The following is a 22,080-nucleotide window of genomic DNA, read 5'->3' as shown; positions in this document are numbered from 1 at the left end:
TTTTCTCGTGAGGCCATCAATTTGAGATGTTTCTTAGTATCTCAATTGTTTTTTCTAAAAGCTAGTACCATGCTTTTCCTTTATCCTACAGGTTTGTCAAAGGCAAACTTCAGGAAATGACAGATTTTGACATTGTATTGATCCCTGTGTTAACCTTTTTTTGTAACCTGGATTACCCTTACAGCTGTTGCATGTGTCTTGGGTGGCAGTAAATCTCCTCCCCTCCATTAGAAAAAAAGAAAGAAAATAGTTTTAGAAATGCAGATTCATAATCAAGCAACACCTGATGGACTGTGAATAAAGTTGAGTACAGATTCAGTTCAACAAAGAATCATTGCACCATCTACTTGTCACAAAGTACTTCATTGAATACCGGATGAGTAACAATGTCATTTTCCACATGTGGCTTATTTTCTGGTAAATAATTTGATCCATTTCAGATGAAAAAGTCTTTGATAGTTTAGCTGCTTTTTAGAAAAAGCAGTTACCAGCTTTGAAAATGAGAAACTTCGACGTATTTGATAACTATAGTCCTTCAACTGTATTTTATTATTCAAAATAGTTAGCCATTCTATTCCCAGAAAGTGAAAATTCATGTTGACCTCTTATTAAACCCTTAGAGGTAAAAGGTTTTGTATGACCTAAATTTCTCTTGCTGCTTGTTTGAACCATATCTTCTTATTCTCTCTCTCCCTGTAATTTATCTTCCTAGGCTTTTAGAGACTCCTGTCTCTCTCATCCAAGATGTGTGCTGTTATCTATGTGCATGTAGATGAGGCCTTGTAGAACTATTTTAGACCATCAATTTAGGTCAAACCAATAAGCCACTGTCAGCTTTCCAGAAGCAAGATCCGAGAAACTGATACAATAGAGCAATCAGAGCAGTCAGGTCTTTGCCTGTCATAAAGCAGTGATTGACTGGTTTGGCTGAAATTCACGGTCTTATGTACTGGATTTGTTACCATGTATGTGGCTAACGTGTACATTGTGCTGTAAAATTATCCATTTCTTTCATTTTTCCTTGTGGACTGTTTCATAGTGTATTAGCTTCAATGCTTTTCCCCTTTATAAATCCAAGTCTTTTTATTCCTTAACAGGGCAAGCGTATTATTGTTTTGCCCTGATGGTAGTTTTCAAATACATCTTTTTTTCCTTTGAATCTTTAGCTTTATGTGATCTCTGCATAGTTAGTTTGCTCCATTCCAACTAGATCTGTTTTTCCTTTCACCTTCTCCTTCTCTAGAGTGAGCTTAGGAAAAACCCTTTTCAGTCCTATTTTAACTCTTTTCTATTTCTTAATCTGAATTGCTTTGTATTTACTTAATCTGTCTGCAAATTTGATATCCCAAATATTATTGAAAAAATATTGTGTCTTGGATTTTGACAGTTTGTGAATATTTATCTTAGAGTAATTATGAAGTATGACACTTCAATAATATAAGGGAAATTTTTTATCAAGAGAGCTAGTTAGGTTTATTTATTTAGGAAGTGTTCAGCATAGAATACACATTTCTTGAAATATCTTTCCACTGATAATGAATACTCAATAAAAGATGATCATTATTTTTAGACGTTGAATAAAGGTAAATTTAATGACTACACATTTTTGCCTTACCAGGCTATAGACTCATCTAGCACATGTTCATTCAGTGAACAGTGGGTGAGTTGTTTGACCTGGGTGAGAGAAATACCACTGTTAGCATAAATGGATATTGTCTTTAAATCCTTTCTTGCAGGAAAAAGCTGGTAATAAATAGCAAGTTCTTAGTAAATGCTACCATAGTAAATCGAACCATTCTGTATGTCAAAATCTTCATGAGTACCTATTAAGTATGTTTATTAGCATTTTATTAACACTGTTTCTAGATCTTTGTACTCAAATGATAAATGGTAGGCAGAATGCTAAATCAGTTTATCTGGATGCTTCATATGGCATCCTGGTAACTCTGGGATAGAGCTCTGTAAAATAGGGTTTAAGATATAATTCTCTTGTGAGTTGCCATGTTTTCTATTACCGTTTATAGGATAGTCTTGAGTTTTGAACCTTTTCCACATAAGTTTCATTATGAAACTTTTTATTGTTTATTGCTCTAATATTTTGTTTGCCACATAAGTTTCATTATGAAACTTTTTATCGTTTATTGCTCTAGTATTTTATGTTATCCTCCCAAATCTTTTCTTCTTTTAGAGATTTTCTAGGACACGGTGTCAGTTAAATGCTCCAAAAAGGGGGCAGATTGTTTTGTGGGAGGCCATACTTTTCCAGAATCTAGGAAAGTCTTTTATCTAGAAAAATAAGATCATAGCATTTAAGACTATGGCTACGTGCCCTTGAACAAATGCTTAACTTTCTCCATGGCTCAGTTTCCTCCTCTGTAAAAGGAAGATAATCATAGTGTCTACTTCATGGGGTGTGGTAAGGATTAAATAAGATGATCCGATGATCCATGAATGGTCATTAGCATAGCATCTGGTACATAAATGCTGAATAAATGTAAGCTTTTATCATTATCAGTTGGAACTTGTCTTTCCCTATGGAAAGAAATATTAATTTTTAGAAATATCTCTGTATTTCTAGCCTCAACATTAGAAAAAATTACTTTTCTTGAAGTTGCTCAACTTCAGCCTTGCAAAATCCCAGAAATTCTAGTTGTCCTCCAGAAGGGTTTAATTTTGCCACTTAAAGTTTACTTTCGTGTTTCTTTTTATGATGTTGCTGTATTTCATTGATTTACGTTTGAAGAATGTGTTGATTCCCTTTAAGCTTCTTTTGATGAACAAAAGGTGAAAACCTATGAAAATATGTTATCAAAACACATGGAAACAGGCTATAGAATGTTGCATGAAATTTTGTGCATTTAATAGAGGTCATTTTATTACCTACAGTTGTTATGACTCTGTACTGATGTTTAGCTAACAGATCACTAATTGTAGTATTGTTAATACATATTTCAGTGATTAAATATGTACTAATTAGTACAGTGTCAAGAGAGACGTAAGACGCTGCAGCACTAAAACGTTTTGCTCTGCCCTTTCTCTTTTTTGCTCTGATTCTCCACTCCTCTTTAAGTTTGATTCAGCGGCAGTCATTTGACACTTATGCAAAAGATTGTGATGCTTTTGACAAATGTTAATTGAGAAAGCACTGAAAACCTGGCTGCATTGTAATCAAAAGAAAATTACAGAGGTTTAACAAGATGTCAGGCAAGTGCTTTACAGAAAAAGATAGACAGGTTTGAATAGGTTTCTACAGCAGCTGGCTGGGCATGATGTTTGACTAATGTACACAGGCATCTCTCATATGGTCAATAAATTATGCCCTGGAAATAAAACACATGCTTAAGAAGTTTCTCTTGAGATACAAGGAAAAAAGTTGAAGAAAGTGTGTAGTTTGCTTATTGATAACAAGAAGTTTGTTACTACTAAAAACTGGGAACAAACACACACTGCCTTTTCTGATAAACTTAGCATATTCTGTCAATAGGGTCAGAATTATATAAACTATATGCCAGAACTTCAAATATTAAATGTATTGGTGATAATATGAACTCATTTTCTAATAAATTTTAATGTTCTAGTTTGTTTCTTATGTATAGAGAAATTTTTTTATATTATTTGAAAAAAATAGTTATTTTAACTTGCTATACTTGAACAATTTAAATTTAAGGTGTCATACATGTAAGATTTTAAGAGACAGTAGCCTATAAATGTTGATAAAACTTTAGTGTGATCACCTAATAGATTTTAAATGATAGCAGTCAAGTTTTACTGACAGAATCTTTGTTGTTTAAACTAATTAAATGGTAATTAATGAAGGAAACATTAAGCTCCATTATGTTTTTAACCCAGTGGATTTAACAGTTTGAAAGTAATGTTGGATGGCAAAAATAACCTTTTAAAAATTTTCTTTTATATTTCTACTTTTGAATGTGTAACTGTTGTTCCTTTTATTCTCTCTGTTAAGGGTCAGTAAGATATGTAGGGTTGGTTTCGAATTAGGCATGATTTGATCTAACTTATTATCTTGGTAAGAGATGGCATTATAACCTCTGACCAGAACTAGTTGCTTTTTGTACTATGTTTTCAAAAGTAAAGATGCTGCACGAAGCCTCAGATGTTTCCTTACTAAAACGGCATAAGCGTGCCAAGCTTATCTTCTGTTTGGATCTAATCAGGCATGCTCAAAAATCTCTCAAGCAAGAATGGCTGCTGGGTGGAAAGATGTCACAGTATTTATTTTCCTGAAAGCAAGATGTAGAGTGGGTGACTTTAAATTTTCTACTGTCCTAATTATATATAATTGTCAGACTTTTGTTGCTACTTTGAATTTCATTGTTTATAAAGTATGAATTTATATAAGAAAAGAATTTTTCTAAACTATTTAGTGGTGACATAACGTATTTGGTATGTATATTGAAACTTTATGTAAAACTGTCCTTCATTTCCTGTTAGATGATATTTGATGAAATTATACTTAACCTGTATTGTCCAATATTTCATTGAGAAGTAGATCTAACACAATTAGAGTCACACAGCAAAATCTGTAGTAAAGCCTAAACTACCGTCCCTTAGCCAACAACTGAATAAATTGGAATAAATGAAGAGATTTATGCTTCCTCCCAGCCTACTGATGTTCTCAGTAATTCTCATTGTGTTGGTTTTGGGGTAGTTGGATGGTAGAGGTGTTGTGTGTGTGTGCACGCATTCATGTGTGTGTGTGAGTGTGTGTTGGAGATTAACATACTCGTCTTTTTTCCATAGTGCCTACCACAGCTGTGACAATAACTTCTTCAGCTGAGCTGTTCAAAACCACAGTATCAACCACGAGCACTATTTCACAGAAAGGCCCCATGAGCACAACTGTAGCTGGATCGCAGGAAGGAAGCAAAGGGACAAAACCACCTCCAGCAGTTTCTACAACCAAAATTCCTCCTGTAACAAATATTTTTCCCCTGCCAGAGAGATTCTGCGAAGCATTAGACTCGAAGGGGATAAGGTGGCCTCAGACACAAAGGGGAATGATGGTTGAAAGACCATGTCCCAAGGGAACGAGAGGTATTTCCTATAAAATACCATGCATACATTTTCAGATTTAGTAAGCAGGTTCTGAATTACACTGAAGTGATTTTATTTGAGGACAGAGAGGTATTTACAATAGCTCACTTTGTTATTATTTTTGTTGCTTTTTTAAGATAGCATCTGTAGACAACTTAAAGGTTTTAAAACTGTAAAAGTCCTTTAAGATCAGGCACTGAATTACTTCACCCTCTTAAAGACTTAGGTCAATCCTGAGATTCTTGCCCGTGGACTCTATGACGCTTCCTTACAGCTGTCTTTCTCATGACAAGTATCATTTTGGATGAGTCCCAAGAAAATCAAGGGCTTTTTGTTTGTTTGCTGTAAATGTCTGTTATTTCTATGCTGACTTTATATTTACAGTTTATAATATGCATTATACCCGACTTTTTGTCAGTTATTGGCAACCACTTCCATTAGCGTTTATTCAAAATTTAACAAGCAGAGTAGGATCATCATAGCTGATTTCCCAAAGCATGCAGAAAAATGGTTTCAATTTCACTGTTGTTTTCTACATCTGTTGTAGGAACTGCCTCGTATCTCTGCATGGTTTCCACTGGAACATGGAACCCTAAGGGCCCCGATCTTAGCAACTGTACCTCACACTGGGTAAATCAGCTGGCTCAGAAGGTTGGTTGGAACCTTTTAATATGATACACATTGGTGATTAAGGGCTTTGACGTCTAACATAAATAATTTAGCTTTGTATGTTAAAACCAGCTTCATTGCTCTTTGTTCAATATGAAAGTAAAATATTATGCATAGTTTTGTCTGAAAACTATTTATTCAAAGTTACATATGTTTTGGGGCGTGCTGTTTTCTATGGTAAGCTTTTTAATGAGTACATACTTGCTTAATTTCATTCATATTTAGTTTGTTCTGTTTCTTTTGATGTTTGTAAGATAAATAGTGCGTTGGCCTAATAAATCAAATATCATTAAGTTTGCAACTGAATCCACAGAATGCAAGCAGATGTTTATATCGCAGACGATTATGATAGAATAAGTAAAAAATGACTTTACAAGGCATTTGTAACTTTAATATTACATTGTAATGCAGTGACATTTTAGTCTCTCCTTCTCCATCTACCTTTCTGAAATGCAAGCGTTAGATAATAACCCTCAGTATCATACTGATTACATTCTGATTTAAATTTCTAGATCATTGGAATAAATAAATAAGATTTTTAAATAGTTTAAAATGGTTACAGTGAAATGAGAGAGCTGTCTGAAAAATTTTAAAAAGGCTTTGTGCTTTTCTTTTTTCCTTTTGTTTCTTTTAAATGTCTGGTTAAGAATTTCTTTTGTGTGTTGAGGATCTAAGAACCTTTAATCATCTGAAATGAAGAGAAGGTTATTGGTCTCAATTAGTTGCAGATTTTGACATATTTGCAAATTTTTTTTCACCACAACAAAGATACTCAGGAGAAGAACAAGAAGCCACAAACAGAACAAGAAATCTTACTGAGATAATATAAATTGTCATTTCAGATCAGAAGTGGAGAAAATGCTGCTAGTCTTGCCAATGAACTGGCTAAACATACCAAAGGGCCGGTGTTTGCTGGGGATGTGAGCTCTTCCGTGAGGTTGATGGAGCAGTTGGTGGACATTCTTGATGCACAGCTGCAGGAACTGAAACCTAGTGAAAAGGATTCAGCCGGACGGAGTTATAACAAGGTAGTTAGAAATTTTCTGTGATTTTCATCTAGACATTTTGTATGGCAGCTCTTGATTCTTCTAGCAGTTGACTGCCAAACTTCTGGCCCCCTTGACATACACTTAGAAACAAATTTCTAATTTGGTTCATTTCCCAAGAAAGAATTACAGTTGAGAAAGGAGCAATGTGGCAAAAAAAAAAAAAAAAAAAAAATTAATTACCTGAAGGAGATCTTAGTCGGTGCCAAACTTTATCAGCCCGACTGTGGTCAGTAATCTCACTTTAGAATGCGTTGTCTACACTTGGGGAGATGATATGTTACACAACTCATATACTTTGCGTGCTAACGCATTCAACTCTTATGGTTGCAGCAAAATTGTGACACATATAGGAATGTTAGGCGCTGAAATACTGTTTTCAGTTGCAGGTTTAGGGAGAAGGACGAGTTTCCCTCTCTAGGAGTATGGTGTGTTAGTGCTATTAATTTTTCCTACTATGACAAAAATTTGATAATTATTTTAACCATACTACAAAAAGAGTGTTTATATGAGATTGATAATGAATCCAAAATTCGTGGCTAATGTGGTTTTATAGGGTTAAAAAAATAGACATTTTTTTTCTTTTAACCACATATTTTTGTCTCTAGTTTTCTCAGGGTACTTTGGATTAGTATACTTAGTAAAATGTAGCTAAAAACTGTAAATACACAATTTTGGCAGTCAGTGTAGACTCAGAAAAACCCACAGGTCTACCATGCCTAATAAATTTAGAGCTCAGGAACACTTAAATTTTGAGGATTTTTTCTTTCCTCATTTTCAACAGATAAAATCTAACCTCTGATTTTCTTTTCTTTTACTAAAAAGCTCCAAAAACGAGAGAAGACATGCAGGGCTTACCTTAAGGTATCTCTCCTGTGCTGTCACCCTGCTTTCTCCCTCCTTCAGCTACCTGCCACGCTTTATCATCTTGCTGCATGATCCAATGTATTTCAGTCTTTGATAATTATATAATGTGCCCCATATCAGCTGTACAAATGTTGGCTTTTCACAGGTATATTACTCTTGGAATAAGCAAATAATTTATTTTTGTAATTTTTGCTGTTTTTCTATTCATCCAAACGTACAAGAATTTTAATGAAATATCCATTGAATTGGGAAATAATTATATAGTCTTTGGTTCCTGTTGTCATCTCTGTGGATTAAAAAACAACTTTAGTAAAACAGCTATGATATACTCTTGGCAGTTTATCATATCAAAGACTGTACAGTCATGATGTATGTGCATGAAACAGTCCCTGCTTTCTTATTTCTGTGCTGAACTCTTAAAACAGGCTTTGTCCTGAAATTTTTAAGAGTCATTTCTAGACTCAGGTTGATACGGGGATGGGTTTCTAGAAATGAAATATAAATATGACAGTGCTATCCATGTATGTTATATGTTGGTTTTTATTAGGCTAATAGGAACAGAAAGCCGCTGTTTGGCTCAAAATCCTTGTCCACTCCAGCCAGTTTTCCTTCCTGGTAATCCAAGTAATGGGAAACATGCTGAGGCTGACAGTGGAATTATGTCATGCTGTTTCTGTGTGATCGATCAGAATAATAATACCAGATTGCATTTTGTTGTATTCTGTGAAGTTTAAAAGTTCCTTTTGGGGGGATAGTTATTTTTCTAACCTTACTCGTCTGGGGACCATATCCCTAGTAAATCAGACCTTGAAGATCTAATCGTATGACGACAAAAGTAAAGAACTTTATAGTTTTGTAGAATCAAGGTTATTCAAAAGCCATGACATCACCAGTTTTGGTTGGCAAAGTCTAGAAAAAAGAATGGCTTCTCAGTAGTTAGTAATAAATGTTGTTGGACCTGCGAACTTTATAAGAAAAGGCAGTGGGAAAGTGAGGTTTAGCTAGTAATGTTCTGAAAGTCGTTTTGAGCCTGTTTAATAGGGGCAAAGAAATAACTGCTGAAGTGTGCAGAATTTGTCACACTGGAATTCTCAGTTCACCTTTCAGGTATTGGTTAATGTGTGAAATGTAATAATTGGTATGTTGCCCAGGACAAATATCTCAGTGGGAAAAAATAGCTTTTTTTCTTTGGCAGGGAGAAGCTACTTTGGGAATATGATTAGGCTAATGATCGTTTTGATTCCACTTGAAAAGTACAAATAGTAATAGATAAGGAGTGTTTCAAATTAATAAAAGCGTGCCATCAGCGTGTTATGTGCATACATAGTAAATTTCAGCATGACCTTAATTTCTGACCAGTGTCATTTTCAGTATGTCTCAAATGAGCTTCTCTGTTCAGATAAGACTAATGAAACTCCTTAAATTACAAATCAGAAGCTGACTTACACTATGCAAATGAAGTGAGTTTCCACTATGTGACAGAGGATTCATTTGTAACTGAGATTAGAGGCTCTAGTCCGTATCTCTTGGTGACTAATGAATCTGGCATCCACAGACCAATTTCTGTTCCACTCTCGTTAATGGCTGCAGCAGTATCAGTGTGAGCATTTTGACTATTCTATCTCCCATTAGAGAGAGAAAAAAAGCCTTTAACGCCACTTGGAAGTATCTTCCACCTGCCACGAAGGTCATGGTGGCTCACAAGGCAGACAGAACGAGGATATTAAGATGGATTAAGCTAATTAATCTTACTCTGACAGTAGCCTCAAACAACTTATCCCCCTGCTCATTTCAATATAGTACCTCAAACTAGCAATTTTTGTTGTTCTTTGAACAATATATGTTCTTTTTTCCTCAGTGATTACCAGTAGATCAAAACAATGTATATATGGGCTTAATGACACATTATGACTAGGTAAATGGGATAGAGTAAATAAACTTAGTGACTTCAGCTATCCAAGCCATAGTCAGTGTACAGCTGCAGTAAGTATCAGTACAAAAGCCTGTCTTCAGTTGCTTAACTGGCTGGGTTATATTTTTATTTAATGTTATTTTGCATGATAATAAACTAAACCTACAAATATAATGTTTACAACTTGGATGTTTATGAAGACTTTATTCTGCTTTGCTGTTTTCATTAAATTATTAGTATAGGCTTTAAATATTTTGATTGTTCTCTTGATTTACAAACAGATCGTTGTTTATGAATTAAGGTGTACTCTCAGATGTTCACAGATAATATATAAACTTTGAAGTCATCTTGTTTTTTCCCCAATGGTAATAAGTAGACAATGTTATAAAGCACAGTTTTGGTTATTATTTTAGTTCAGGTTCCAAAAACAATATGGTTTAATTTTCAAGCATAAGTATTAGGCTACTCCAGACATGTCAGTGTTTTCTGTTTAGAGCATTCAGATCTTGGGATTATAAGTAGGAGTGATGATGCGCGTAAGAGTAATACCTCAGCTTAAGAGCTGACACTGGTTGCATTTCTCTTCAATAGGTAAGATATGATTAGATAAACAGAAACAAGCCATCTTTTTACACGTACTCTTTAGGATCAAATAGCAGACTACTAATCTTCAGTTAGTCCTATTTTCAAATTGTAAGATAGATTTTAAGTTGGCCGGATATATGTTGTCCAGGTGTTCTTCCATCTTGAAATAAGAGTAAATCATCATGACAGATAAATATTACAGTTGTCACTAGTCAGTGATTGAAAATCACCTTGGAACTAGAAGCAGTCAAAACTGATGATAGTTGTCTAATGGATGCAGGCAATTGTTGACACAGTGGACAACCTTCTGAGACCTGAAGCTTTGGAATCATGGAAACACATGAATTCTTCTGAACAAGCGCATACAGCAACAATGTTACTCGATACGTTGGAAGAAGGAGCTTTTGTCCTGGCTGACAATCTGGTAGAACCAACCAGGGTCTCAATGCCCACAGAAAATATTGGTAAGTGAATCTATTGTCAGTGTTAATTTTGATTTAGAAGATAGATGTTTCAGAGGATGATGTTCCCATTCTGAATCTGTTGAGTTATTTCCCAGTACTGACTTCTCTTTTGTCAAATTGTTTTTGTCTGTTAACAAGAGATATTATTGATCATACTTCATAAAATTAATGCAAAAGCCAAAATCTATTCTATATTTCTTAAAAGTTGGTTTTATGTGGTTTTTTTTTTTCCAACCAAAAAATCATTAAGGAAAAAAGTCTTAGAGTACTTACATGCCAGAATATGGATTGCTTAAGTAATGAAGGTGCTTTCTATGGAACTGTGGAAAATGCTTTTCCATTTTATATAATACGTTCCTAATGAATTTAAGTTACTTTCTGGAATGTGTTCTCCAAATATTTTAGAGACACAGAATTTGAGCCAAATGTTTGTATTAAACACAACTGCCTTCAGGTGAAAATGTGGTCAGTGAACTATGTCTCCCATAATGCAGAATATCCATGCTTCATAGATTGCAAAATAGCTGCAGATAGTTTCAAAGCATAATTTAGAATTTAAATGCTGGCAATGAGAGATAGGAATTTACTTTTGATGATATTTGAAAGAAGTACAGTAAGTACAGTAAAATTATATTAATTTAGGCTTGACTGATTTAGAATTGTTGGTTCTTCAGTGAGATTGAGCTCAGATGAAATTTATAGTATCCCTTAGTAAAGTAAAAAAGTTGCCCAAGCATAAATGTGAAAAACCCCAAAAGGGAGCACTGACTACCCTTCCACCCAAAGAGAGAGCATTGGAGCGGCAAATATTAAATGAAGTCTTGTTGTACCTGCCTAAATCATGAGACTTTATATTAAAAAGTGCAGAAAAGCAAGGTGTATGGAAGAAATAGACATTAATTGGATTAGGATAACTGAGTTTAAATTGAAAACCTTAACTTTATTTTAAATAACTCAATTTTTAGAAAGAAAGTATTATTAAAATCACATGTTTTTATTTACTATGAGGTTTGGGAATGATAAATAACTCAATAACTTCAAATTAAATGAAGTCAAAATAATTTGGCCTGTCATGATCTGGGATCACAGTCATAAGGAACATGATACTTTACCACAGCCTCAATAGTAATACAGAATGAAGAAAGCACCCCACTTCTGTCTAAAGCTGGAGGTTAATCTATTTACTAGTCTAATAAAATTCCTAAGATCTACATTAAACAATTCTTCTCAAATGTTTCCAGTGATGTACCTGGAAGGATAAAGGAGTGTTGACTTGATCATCTTAGAGGATGATCATAGAAACTATTATTTGAAGTGGTGTATTGTGACCTCAGTTTGTTTTCTAAATCTTCTAAAGGCTATTTTAAAAACAAAAACCCTAAAATTTCCCTCTTATGCGGGAAAATTTGGTGGGCCATGTTGGCATTCTGTGCTCCCGTCAGCCTGACATATGCAGAACACAGGAGATAATTTTATTCCAGTTTGAGACATAGTCTGAAATTTAAATGTCCAGGAATATATGTTTCCTAGTACTTGTGTTTTTCAGAGTTCTAAGGATTATTCTTCATATTTTTTTATTTTTAATTTAAAAAAGAACATTGTGGGTAGAAATTCCTGTAGAATGTAGAATACATTTTACTGACCACTCAGAAATAGTACCCTGAACTTAACATAGGTTTATAGTGATCACCCAAGAATTATCAATATAAAAATCACTTTACATGTTCTAGTATAGTTGTGTCTTTTTTATTTCTAAGATATAAACAGTTTCGTGAAAAATATCACCTGTAATTTAGTATGAGGAAAACATTCACCTTTTTCCTAGGACTTGTTCTCTTTTCAGACATGAGGACTAAAATAGCTCATTATCCCTTTATGTCCTCAAACTCTTGAAGTTCTTATCTAAATTTAGGGCATGGCTACAATAGCTTAGGTTATTAAGACAATTTGGTTTTCCTCCTTAGTGATTTCTCCTTGAATCTTTAGTTTTACTTTATGATTTGATTTATCCTTATAATACATGACCTCATAAAAATGGTATAATTATATCTGTTATAACTATATCTGATTATAGCTTTTTAAAATCAACTTTACGGTATAATTTGTATAGAGTAAGAGCAGCTGTTTTAAGTGTACAGTTTGATGAGGTTTGACAAATGTACACCCATATGACCAACAGCACAGTCAACCTTGCTGTCATCTCAAAAGGGTCCTTTGTTCTCTTTGCAGTCAGTCTCCTGATTCCTCAGACAATCGCTGATCTGTTTTCTGTCGCTGTAGTTTAGTTTTGCTTTTTCAAGACCTTCGGTTGAATGGAATCATACAATGTGTGCTCTCTGATCTTGCTTCTTTTACACAGAATGTTTTTGAGATTCAGCATGTTTGTGCAAGCATCAGTAGGTCAGTCCTTTTTGTTGCTGAGTGGTATTCCGTTATACGGACACACCATATTTGCATATTTACTCACTTGTTAGACATCTAAGTTGTCTCCACTTTTAGATTGTTCCCAGTTTTTTAGTAAAGCTGCTATTTTCCCAAGTGCCTGTACCGTTTTATACCCCTCTAACAGGCAGTGAGAGTTCCAGTTGCTTCACATCCTCACCAACACTTAGGATTGTCAGTCTTTTTAATTTTAGCCATTTTAGTGGTTTGTAGTGTCATCTCATTTTGGTTTTATTTTTTATTTGTATGGTTACTCAGTTATGTTTTGCTGGTAACTGTTCAACTTTCCATGTGCTTATTGGCCATTCATATGTCTTTTCCTGAAGTGTTCATATATTTTGCCCATTTTTAATTGTTATCTTTTTATTAATGAGTTACAAAGATTCTTTATATATTCCCAATATAAGTCTTTTGTTGGATATATGTACTCTGAATGTTTTCCCTCAGTATGTGACTTTTTTAAAAAATTTTCTTCATAATATCTTAAGAGGAGCAGAAGTTTTTCATTTTGATAAAAAAAAATCCTCGTTACCCAGCTTCGGCAACATCTAGCTAATCTCTTTCACTTACTCCTCTCACCATTGTATTAAGGCAAATCCTAACATCACATTATTATTACTATAAATACTTTAATATGTATCCCATACTTTTTAAAAGAAAACACAGTGCCATTATCACATTCTAAAAAATTAACAAAAATAGTTTCAAAAGATAACAGTGTGTTTAAATTTGCTTGATTTTTGTAAATTTGTTAATATTGAGTTTGTTTTAACCAGGAATCAAACAAGTCCATATTGTATATTTGATCGATAGGTCACTGGAGTCTCTTTTAATTAAAAGTCATTTCTCCCTACATCTTTTTTTTAAGACTTTTTCGTTTTTGTTAAAGAAATTGGGTAGATAATTTGTGCTGTAGAATTTCCCACATTCTGGATTTCACTTATTTCCTTCCCAGTATATCATTTTACCCTAATTGATATATACTGATAATTAGATCTAAAGGCTTGATGAGGTCAGGTTAAAGTTTTTTTGTCCCCCCTGCCGAACTTTTTGTTGCCTCATACGAAAGAGGAACATAATGTTTGGTTGTCTTTTCTTTGTGATCTTATGATTGATTAGGTGGTTTAGGTATTATCAGCCTAATCTATCCATTCATTATAAAATTTCCTATCATTTATTTTCCCAATGGGCTTAGCAGCCAGCGTGATTGTATCCATCAATTTAGGCTTAGTTATATTGAGATCACAAAAACCTCACCGCAACAAAGGTTTATACTCCTTCAGCATCCAGGCTTGGCTTCGGCTCTTCTCTGTATCTTCAGGCTGCTCGATGTTGTTTTTGCCCTGGCACTAAGGCTGATGGAGCCTAGAACGTTGCAGGTCTCCTGGCAGAGGTCATAGTTTTCCCTATATACTCTCTTTCTTTTCTTCCCCTTTCCTCTCATTGCAGCCACAACTCTGTGATGAATTTGAAAAATAGAAGGACAGAGAAATATATTGAAATCCTACCTCCAGCTTTGGCTGTGAGTGAGGCTCTGGGTGGCTCTCCTGTGAATCAAGTGTATTCACTTGCAGAAACTCTATTGAACAAGGCATATATTGTTTCAGGCATACAGAAAGTATAGAGAATATCATAAACATCTGTGTCCTGATCACCCAGCTGGGCCATCTTTTAGTATTTTACCATATTCACTTCAGACTTAGGGCGTAAGAAATAGAGAGAATGTGTAAGTCCTCTGGGTCCCCTCCTTCCTGATCAGATCAAGAAGGGGGTAACCATCATCTTTAATTTATTTGTTAGCATTAGTAAGCTTCTTTTTTTAAAATTTTGGTCTACAGGTATGTACATTTAACAATTGCTTTTCATGTTTTTAATGATTTCACACTATAATTGTGTAATTTTTTCTTTTTTCTTACCATTTTTTGCTTTTTATGCATGTTGATATGTGCATCTTTAGTTCATTTTTCTGATCTAGGAATACACCACAATTATTGAACTATGCCAGTGACAGGTATTTTAGTGGATTACAGATTTTGCTGACGTAAGAAAAATTGCAGTGGAAGTTTTTGTGTGTCTTCTTACTCATATGTATGTGCCTTTTAAACACATATGCATATACACACCTAGAAATAGAATTTTTGAGTGATAGAGCATGCTCATCTTCAGCTTTACTGATTATTGCCAAAATGCTTTCTAATGTTGCTTTACTGGTTTACATTCTTACCTCTAATACTGTTGTTCCCTAGCACTCTCTTGGCTAACAGTTTATTATTGACATAAATTTTGTCATTCTAATGGGTTGAATTGATCACATTATTGTTTTAATTTGTGTTTTAACAATCACATTATTGTTCTCTGATTATTTAATGTGTTTACTGGGTATTTTAGTTCTCTCTCCTATGAATTTATTGTCCATAAATTGTTCCTGTTTATCTATTTTTTCTGTAGATAATGCATTCTGGACACTAATTCTTTTTGATTATATAGTTTGCACATATTTATTCTGTATGTGCCTTCTTTTTTTTACTTTGTTTGTGGTATCTTTTCTTTTATAGAATAATGAAGTCAAATTTATCAGTCTTTTCTTTTAGGGGTTGGCACTTTGGGTATCTCGTTTAAGAAATTTTTTCCTTTTTGGTATCCTGCTCAAGAAAATTTTCTCTACTTTGCAGTTATAAAGATCTTACATTTTCTTTAGAAATGATAAATCTTTGCCTTTTTACAATTATGTCTTTAATCCACCTGAAATTTATTTTTATTTTATTTTGGTTATGATATAAGATAGGGAACTAATTTGATTTTTTTTCCATATGGATTATCAGTTGTTTCAATACTTTTAGTGCGTAATTCATTTTTTTCCCCAGTGGTTTGTAATGATATGTCTGTCATATATCAAGTTTTTATACAGGTACGGAGTGTCTGTTATACATTGTTGCTTTTGTTTTTGTTTAATAATATTAATATCTGGTGAATTCTTTCAACCCTGCTCCATGAGGAATTGCCTTGGCTGCTGTTGGCCTGTCTCTTCCGTATGAATTTTAAAATCAGTTTGTCAAGTTTCACACACACAAAAAATCTTGTTGAAATTTTTATTAGAATTAGACTGAGTTTACAGATTGATTTTGAAAGAAATGTCACAGATTTACCTGTTGAGTTCTCCCAAATAAAACTATGATGTAATTCTCCATGTATTAGGTTTTCTAATAAAGTTCCATATTTTCCCATTAATATCTTGCATCTTTTTTTATTAAATTTATTCCTAGGTAACTTGCACTATTTGTTTTTACTGTAAATAGTATCTCTTCTTAAATTACATATTCTAATTGTTTGTTGCTTGGTGTATAGGAACACAGTTGATTTTGCTGATTGCAGCCTTGCTAAGTTCTTTTACTGCTGATAGTATCTAGAGTCTACCTCAAGATTACTATGTATAGTTTATACAATAACAGTTTGCTTTTTCCTTTCAGTCCTTATACCTTTTGTTTTCTTGAATTACTGCCTTAGCTGGGTCTTTTAGTACAATGCTAAATAAAACCTGTGATAGGGATCTCCTGACTTTAAAAGGAATGCTTCTTGAGTTTTTCCGCCATTGTTTGCTGTAGGTTTGGATAGGTGACCTTTATATGATAACAAATCCTTTATCTGGGCAAGGAATCTTCCTTTTACTCTTATTATTTTGTAAAGATTTTTTATATTGAATGAGTGTTGAAATTTGTTGAATTCTTTCTGTTAATCATTTTTTTTCTTTAATTTCTTAATTTGGTGAATTACATAATATATTTTCTAATGCATTAATTTCTCTATGTCTTTTTTAGTCAAATTCAATTTGTTCAAGATATTATACAGTGTATGTATAATTTATTAAATATCTTTGCATTCTTTTAATAAGTGAGAATATCCTATAATCTCTTTCCTTGTGCTGTTTTGTGCATCGGGGTTATTCCAGTCTTGTGAAATGAGTTGGAAAGCATTCTTTTTCTATTTTCTGGAGCAGTTTAAGATTCAGTATATATTTAACTATTAGTTTATTTTCTTTAATGGTCATAAACTATTGCAGTTTTTTATTTATTTTAGTCAGTTTTATGTTTCTAGGAAATTTTCCCTTTTTTCTGTTTTTAATTTTATTTATTTATTGGTATGTTTATTTATTTATTGGAACAGAGTTGATTATTGATTCTCCACTAAGATCTGTATTAATGATTCTTTTTTTTAATTCAAACAAATTATTAATTTTTTTTACTATGGACGTGATTTTAAACTCTAATAAGTAAATATATACTGAATGAAATTAAAATCTGATAAGTAAATATTTGTTGAATGAAATTAAAACTCTTTGTGCATGAATATCTGTATTTGGAACATTTTATGAAAACTCAAAGGATTCCCTTCTCTCACCCTCTCTTCTGTCTTGTTTTAAGAATAATTAATAATTGAGAGTCCCTTTCAGTGTAAGGAAAACAGAGGTATATATTAGATGTATGTTTTTGTCACTCTTCTTCCCCTCTTCACCCCCTACCCGCACACGTGGAATCTGATACAAGGAGAGATCATCCAGCTACCCACCTGCTCAGTCTTTCTAGGCCAGGATCAGGAGACAGTATCTCAGCCAGCTTCTGCAGCTGATCACGTTCTAGGAATTGTATGACTCTCCTTATAAACTTGTATCTCAGGAGCTGGACTTGTGGTCTGAGAGTTATAAAAATCCCCCAATGTTATGATTTCATATTTATAGCTAAATTTATATGTATTTTTACAGAACAAAGTTGTGAAAGATAAAAAAGTAAACAAGTTAGTATCCAAGAGTTACTCTATAATGATATAAGTCCATTTTTGTGAAAAGAAAGGGAGTGGGTGAATTCATCATATCTGTGTGTGTACATATTTCTCATTTCTTCAATAAAATGACATTCTAATTACTAATATTAGTTGACTTTAGTAGAAACCATTTCCATTCTTTTAAAAAATTAAATGAATATTGATGTAAAGTATTGCAATCTTTATTGGAATTACAGTAGTCGGCATTTATGTTGACAATGTTACTATCAACTATATTTTTGAAACAAAGTTAAACAACATTGGTCTTGTTGATCACGTGAAAGTTCTCAATGTTATGAATTGGCTTGTTTTTCTTACATGTTTTCCAATTTTGCTACTTCATTTGAATGTTTGAACTTTGAATAATACTACAGTGATTGGCAAATTTTGTCTGTAAGGGCCCAAGTAGTATATATTTTAGGCTTTGCAGGCCATGTGGTCTAAGTTGCAAATACTTAACTGGCATTGTAGCACCAAAGCGGCCATAGATAATATGTAAATGAGTAAGCATGGCTGTGTTACAATAAAACTTTATTTACAAAAACAGGTGACAGGCTAGATTTGGCACACAGGGCCTATTTTGCCCAATGTAAATTTGTAAAGATTGATGGTTACTAGTGAGAATTAATGGGAATTTTTAACGTAATACCAGACATTTTCTCATAAATATGCTGTGCTGGTCTCACTACTTTTAGAAATTAGAGAAAATCTATTACTGCAAAATTGACCTGTGTAATCTTATGTATTAAAATGTATCATATACGCAGAAATAGATGCATACATGCCATAAAGGCATTCAAATCTATACTTCATATTTAGTTTTTGTTTTTGTTTTATTTTTTGGTGAGGAAGATTGGCCCTGGGCTAACATCTGTGTCCATCTTCCTGAACTTTACACATGGGATGCCTGCCACAGCATGGCTTGTAAAGCAGTGTGTAGGTCTGTGTCCGGGATCCAAACCTGTGAACCCCGGGCCACCAAAACGGAGCACGTGAACTTAACCACTGTGCCACTGGGCCAGCCCCATATTTAGTTTTATCATTGCCAAATAATGGTCATTGAAAAGTTATTTAACACAGGGAAAAAAATCATTTTCAGATATTTTTATTTAATTTAATGATTTAAATGAAACTTTGAAAGTTGTGTACTATGAATTCATATGCTGTTCATATTTAGAGGCTAAAAGTCTGGAATTAATTTATGACAAAAGATATAAAACTAGGAAGAAAATGTTAAAATGATTATACAAAAATTTTTAGAGTAGTCAAAGTTTAAGACCTCTTAGAGCAATTTAGTTGTTTGCTCATGATTTTGTTGAAATCTACGAGTGAAGTTTTGTAAATAGAGAAAAAGAAACAGTGGTTTCCGTGCAATTGTCATTTACCTCTTTGTAGTTTAAAGAATGCCCTTTTTTCTTCCCCTGCTTTATCCGTTGCCTCGTCCAGTTCTGGAAGTTGCAGTGCTCAGTACAGAAGGACAGGTCCAAGACTTTAAATTTCCTCTGGGCATCAAAGGAGCAGGCAGCTCAATCCAGCTCTCTGCAAATACTGTCAAACAGAACAGCAGGAACGGTAAGTTGGAACAGTCTTTTAAAAATTGACAGCTTTCTTGTGCAGTTAACCCTATTCTAAAATGCTGTGTATTTGACTTCTAATATAACAAATACAGCTTGATGTTTAAAAGCAGATTTAAAATGATGCTTTACTCTTTCCCAGTGAACTCAATCTAAATAAAAATTCCTTAAGGATTTTTTTCATTTTATTCTTATTTTAATGTACCTTATTTTATTCATAGGCACATTTTCTGTAAAGTCGTATGACTATTTTTCCCTTCCTAGGGCTTGCAAAGTTGGTGTTCATCATTTATCGGAGTCTGGGACAGTTCCTCAGTACAGAAAACGCAACCATCAAGCTGGGTGCTGACTTTATTGGTCGTAATAGCACCATTGCAGTGAATTCCCACGTCATTTCAGTTTCAATCAATAAAGAATCCAGCCGAGTATACTTGACAGATCCTGTGCTTTTCACCCTGCCACACATTGATGTAAGTTATGTACACTAATGAAAGTAGACGGTTGTAAAACCAGTAAGAAAGGAAAGCAAAACTGATGTGCTGGGGATGGGAGAGGGGGAAGGGGGGGATGGCAGAGAGGAGAGAAAAGACCTTTCCATTTGAATTTCAAATGTTGGGCTGGGTCAGAGACACAAGTTTATTTAAATCTGTGAACATAAAATTAAATGAGCCTGGTTCAGTGATTATTAGAACTTAAGTGTATTCTTAATGAAAGCTAATTCAGTAATCAACAGGAAAATGTAAATGACTGTAATTTGTTTTAGAATGAAAATTAACTCTTACCTTAGCAGCAGGATAGCCCAGTTTTAACTGTTAAGACTCTGTGCCTTTTTAGTGTGGCAGATTTTTTGTTTTGTTTTGTTTTACTGGTCATATTTGACGCAATTGTTATCAAGCATTGTGTTTTTAAAAATCTAGCATTGAAGAGATGTGAGTCCTCTGCTGTGTCTTGGAATGCAACTTGGTAGTTAAATAATTACACTGTGTTGGAAGATTGTCTGCAGAATTTTGGCTGTTGTTATAAGTAGAGTGAATAAGTGACCCCAGATAGCCCAGTGAATCTCCAGAATTGGCAAAGAAAAATAAATGTGTGCAGCTGTTCTCTTCTTATATCCGCTGCAGTTCATTGACTCTTTTAAGAACTTTGAGGTCACTAACATGTCACTTAGAACAACGATGGGCCCCAAACGGAAAATGGATTTTAAAACACTTGGTCTCTATAGAAGTTTCTCAGAACAAATTCATGGCTCTAATTTTGTCAGAAAATAAAAAAAAAAAGATTTTAATGTACCATCAGTATGTAAAATCATAAGACGGAAATTGTAATTGTGTAAAATGGGTCTTTGGTAATTTAGAGTACACTTTAGAGTGTTTCGGACTATAAAGCCCCTTTTAAGTTAGATATCTGCCTTGTATAACATAGTCTACAATTTTGCTGATGAAAAACTTTATAGTCCGAAACATGCAAAGTTTAATCTAAATTACCTTTTACACATATTAAACAATTGCTATTGCCATCTTAGAGTGTAAAATCCTAATTTCATCTTGTCATTTTATTTCCCAGCCTGACAATTATTTCAATGCAAACTGCTCCTTCTGGAACTACTCAGAGAGAACTATGATGGGATATTGGTCTACCCAGGGCTGCAAGCTGGTTGACACTAATAAAACGCGTACAACGTGTGCATGCAGCCACCTAACCAATTTTGCAATTCTCATGGCCCACAGGGAAATTGCAGTAAGTATTTGCACTTCTAATTAGTAGCAGAGAAAAACCTCGGAGATTCAAAACAGCTTGTGTAACAGTCCCTTCATTGGGTGCTTATTGTAACTAAAAGGCAAACAAAGTAATGTGGATTTCTAATTGTTTCTACACTGTCCGTATTTCTTAGGAAGTTTTGGCACTGTATTTATTCTTACTTCTCAAAATCATGTGCTTTACAGACTTTTTCTGAGTTTTTCTCCTTTGGACAGGTGTTTGGCAGAGGCAGTCGGGATTTTAAAAATGAACAATAGGTCATACAAAAGGGACAGAGGGCTCTCAAATTTAACATGGCCTCCCCGTCTTGAATGTTTGACTTTCATTTTATAACTTTTGCTTTAAGTTTTCTAACCATTTTGCATACTGTGCAAAACTGCAGATTTCGAAAGGTCAGAATAGCTTCTGGAATGTTTCTTAGTATTCTTTCTTGTGATTAAGAGAATGATAGCCAGGAGATAAAAATATTTTAAGAAATAAAGCATGAAAACTCTGAGATCTATTGTGTACTTGCTTCTTAGTGTATAAATACAGTCATACACCATATAATGACATTTCAGTCAACAATAGACCACATTTATGACAATAGTCCTTTAAGATTAGTACCATATAGCCTAGGTGTGTAGTAGGCTATACCATCTAGGTTTGTGTAAGTACTGTAGGGGAGGAAGAAATTTTCCTCTACCCATCTAGGTTCTTCTGGCTAGTCTAAGAATTAAACTGACATAAGACGGATTAATAGGAGAAAAACAAAAGTTTAATAACATGTATACATGGGAGAAACCCAGGAAAACAGAGTAACTTGCCAAAATAGCTGAAGCCCTCACCCTAAATACTATCCTCAGCTGAAGACAAAAGAGCATGTTGGTGGTGGGGAGAGTCAGGGACTTCAA

The 22,080-nt window shown here is 33.9% G+C and overlaps 1 protein-coding gene across 13 annotated transcripts in view; it reads left to right on the top strand.

The window, feature by feature from the left end:
* The window catches only part of ADGRL2 (adhesion G protein-coupled receptor L2), a 272,704-nt gene that overhangs the window by 226,411 nt on the left and 24,213 nt on the right, over positions 1 to 22,080 (top strand). For 10 of the 13 annotated variants that reach the window (XM_014788315.2, XM_087448439.1, XM_087448459.1 and 7 more), the window contains 7 exons: positions 4,762 to 5,055; positions 5,603 to 5,706; positions 6,567 to 6,752; positions 10,415 to 10,598; positions 19,302 to 19,427; positions 19,694 to 19,899; positions 20,993 to 21,166. In XM_014788315.2, the coding sequence (XP_014643801.2) occupies positions 4,762 to 5,055; positions 5,603 to 5,706; positions 6,567 to 6,752; positions 10,415 to 10,598; positions 19,302 to 19,427; positions 19,694 to 19,899; positions 20,993 to 21,166 (1,274 nt within the window). Of the gene's footprint in view, positions 1 to 4,761; positions 5,056 to 5,602; positions 5,707 to 6,566; positions 6,753 to 7,595; positions 7,635 to 10,414; positions 10,599 to 19,301; positions 19,428 to 19,693; positions 19,900 to 20,992; positions 21,167 to 22,080 lie in introns of all 13 variants that reach the window. The other 3 variants (XM_087448496.1, XM_087448477.1, XM_087448511.1) reach the window with 2 other exon arrangements.

Source organism: Ceratotherium simum, chromosome 2 (assembly GCF_057802395.1).
Source record: "Ceratotherium simum simum isolate JZ-2026a chromosome 2, ASM5780239v1, whole genome shotgun sequence".
Lineage (NCBI taxonomy): Eukaryota > Metazoa > Chordata > Mammalia > Perissodactyla > Rhinocerotidae > Ceratotherium > Ceratotherium simum.
Note: the sequence above shows the minus strand (reverse complement) of the source record. Positions and strands in the feature narration are given on the sequence as shown.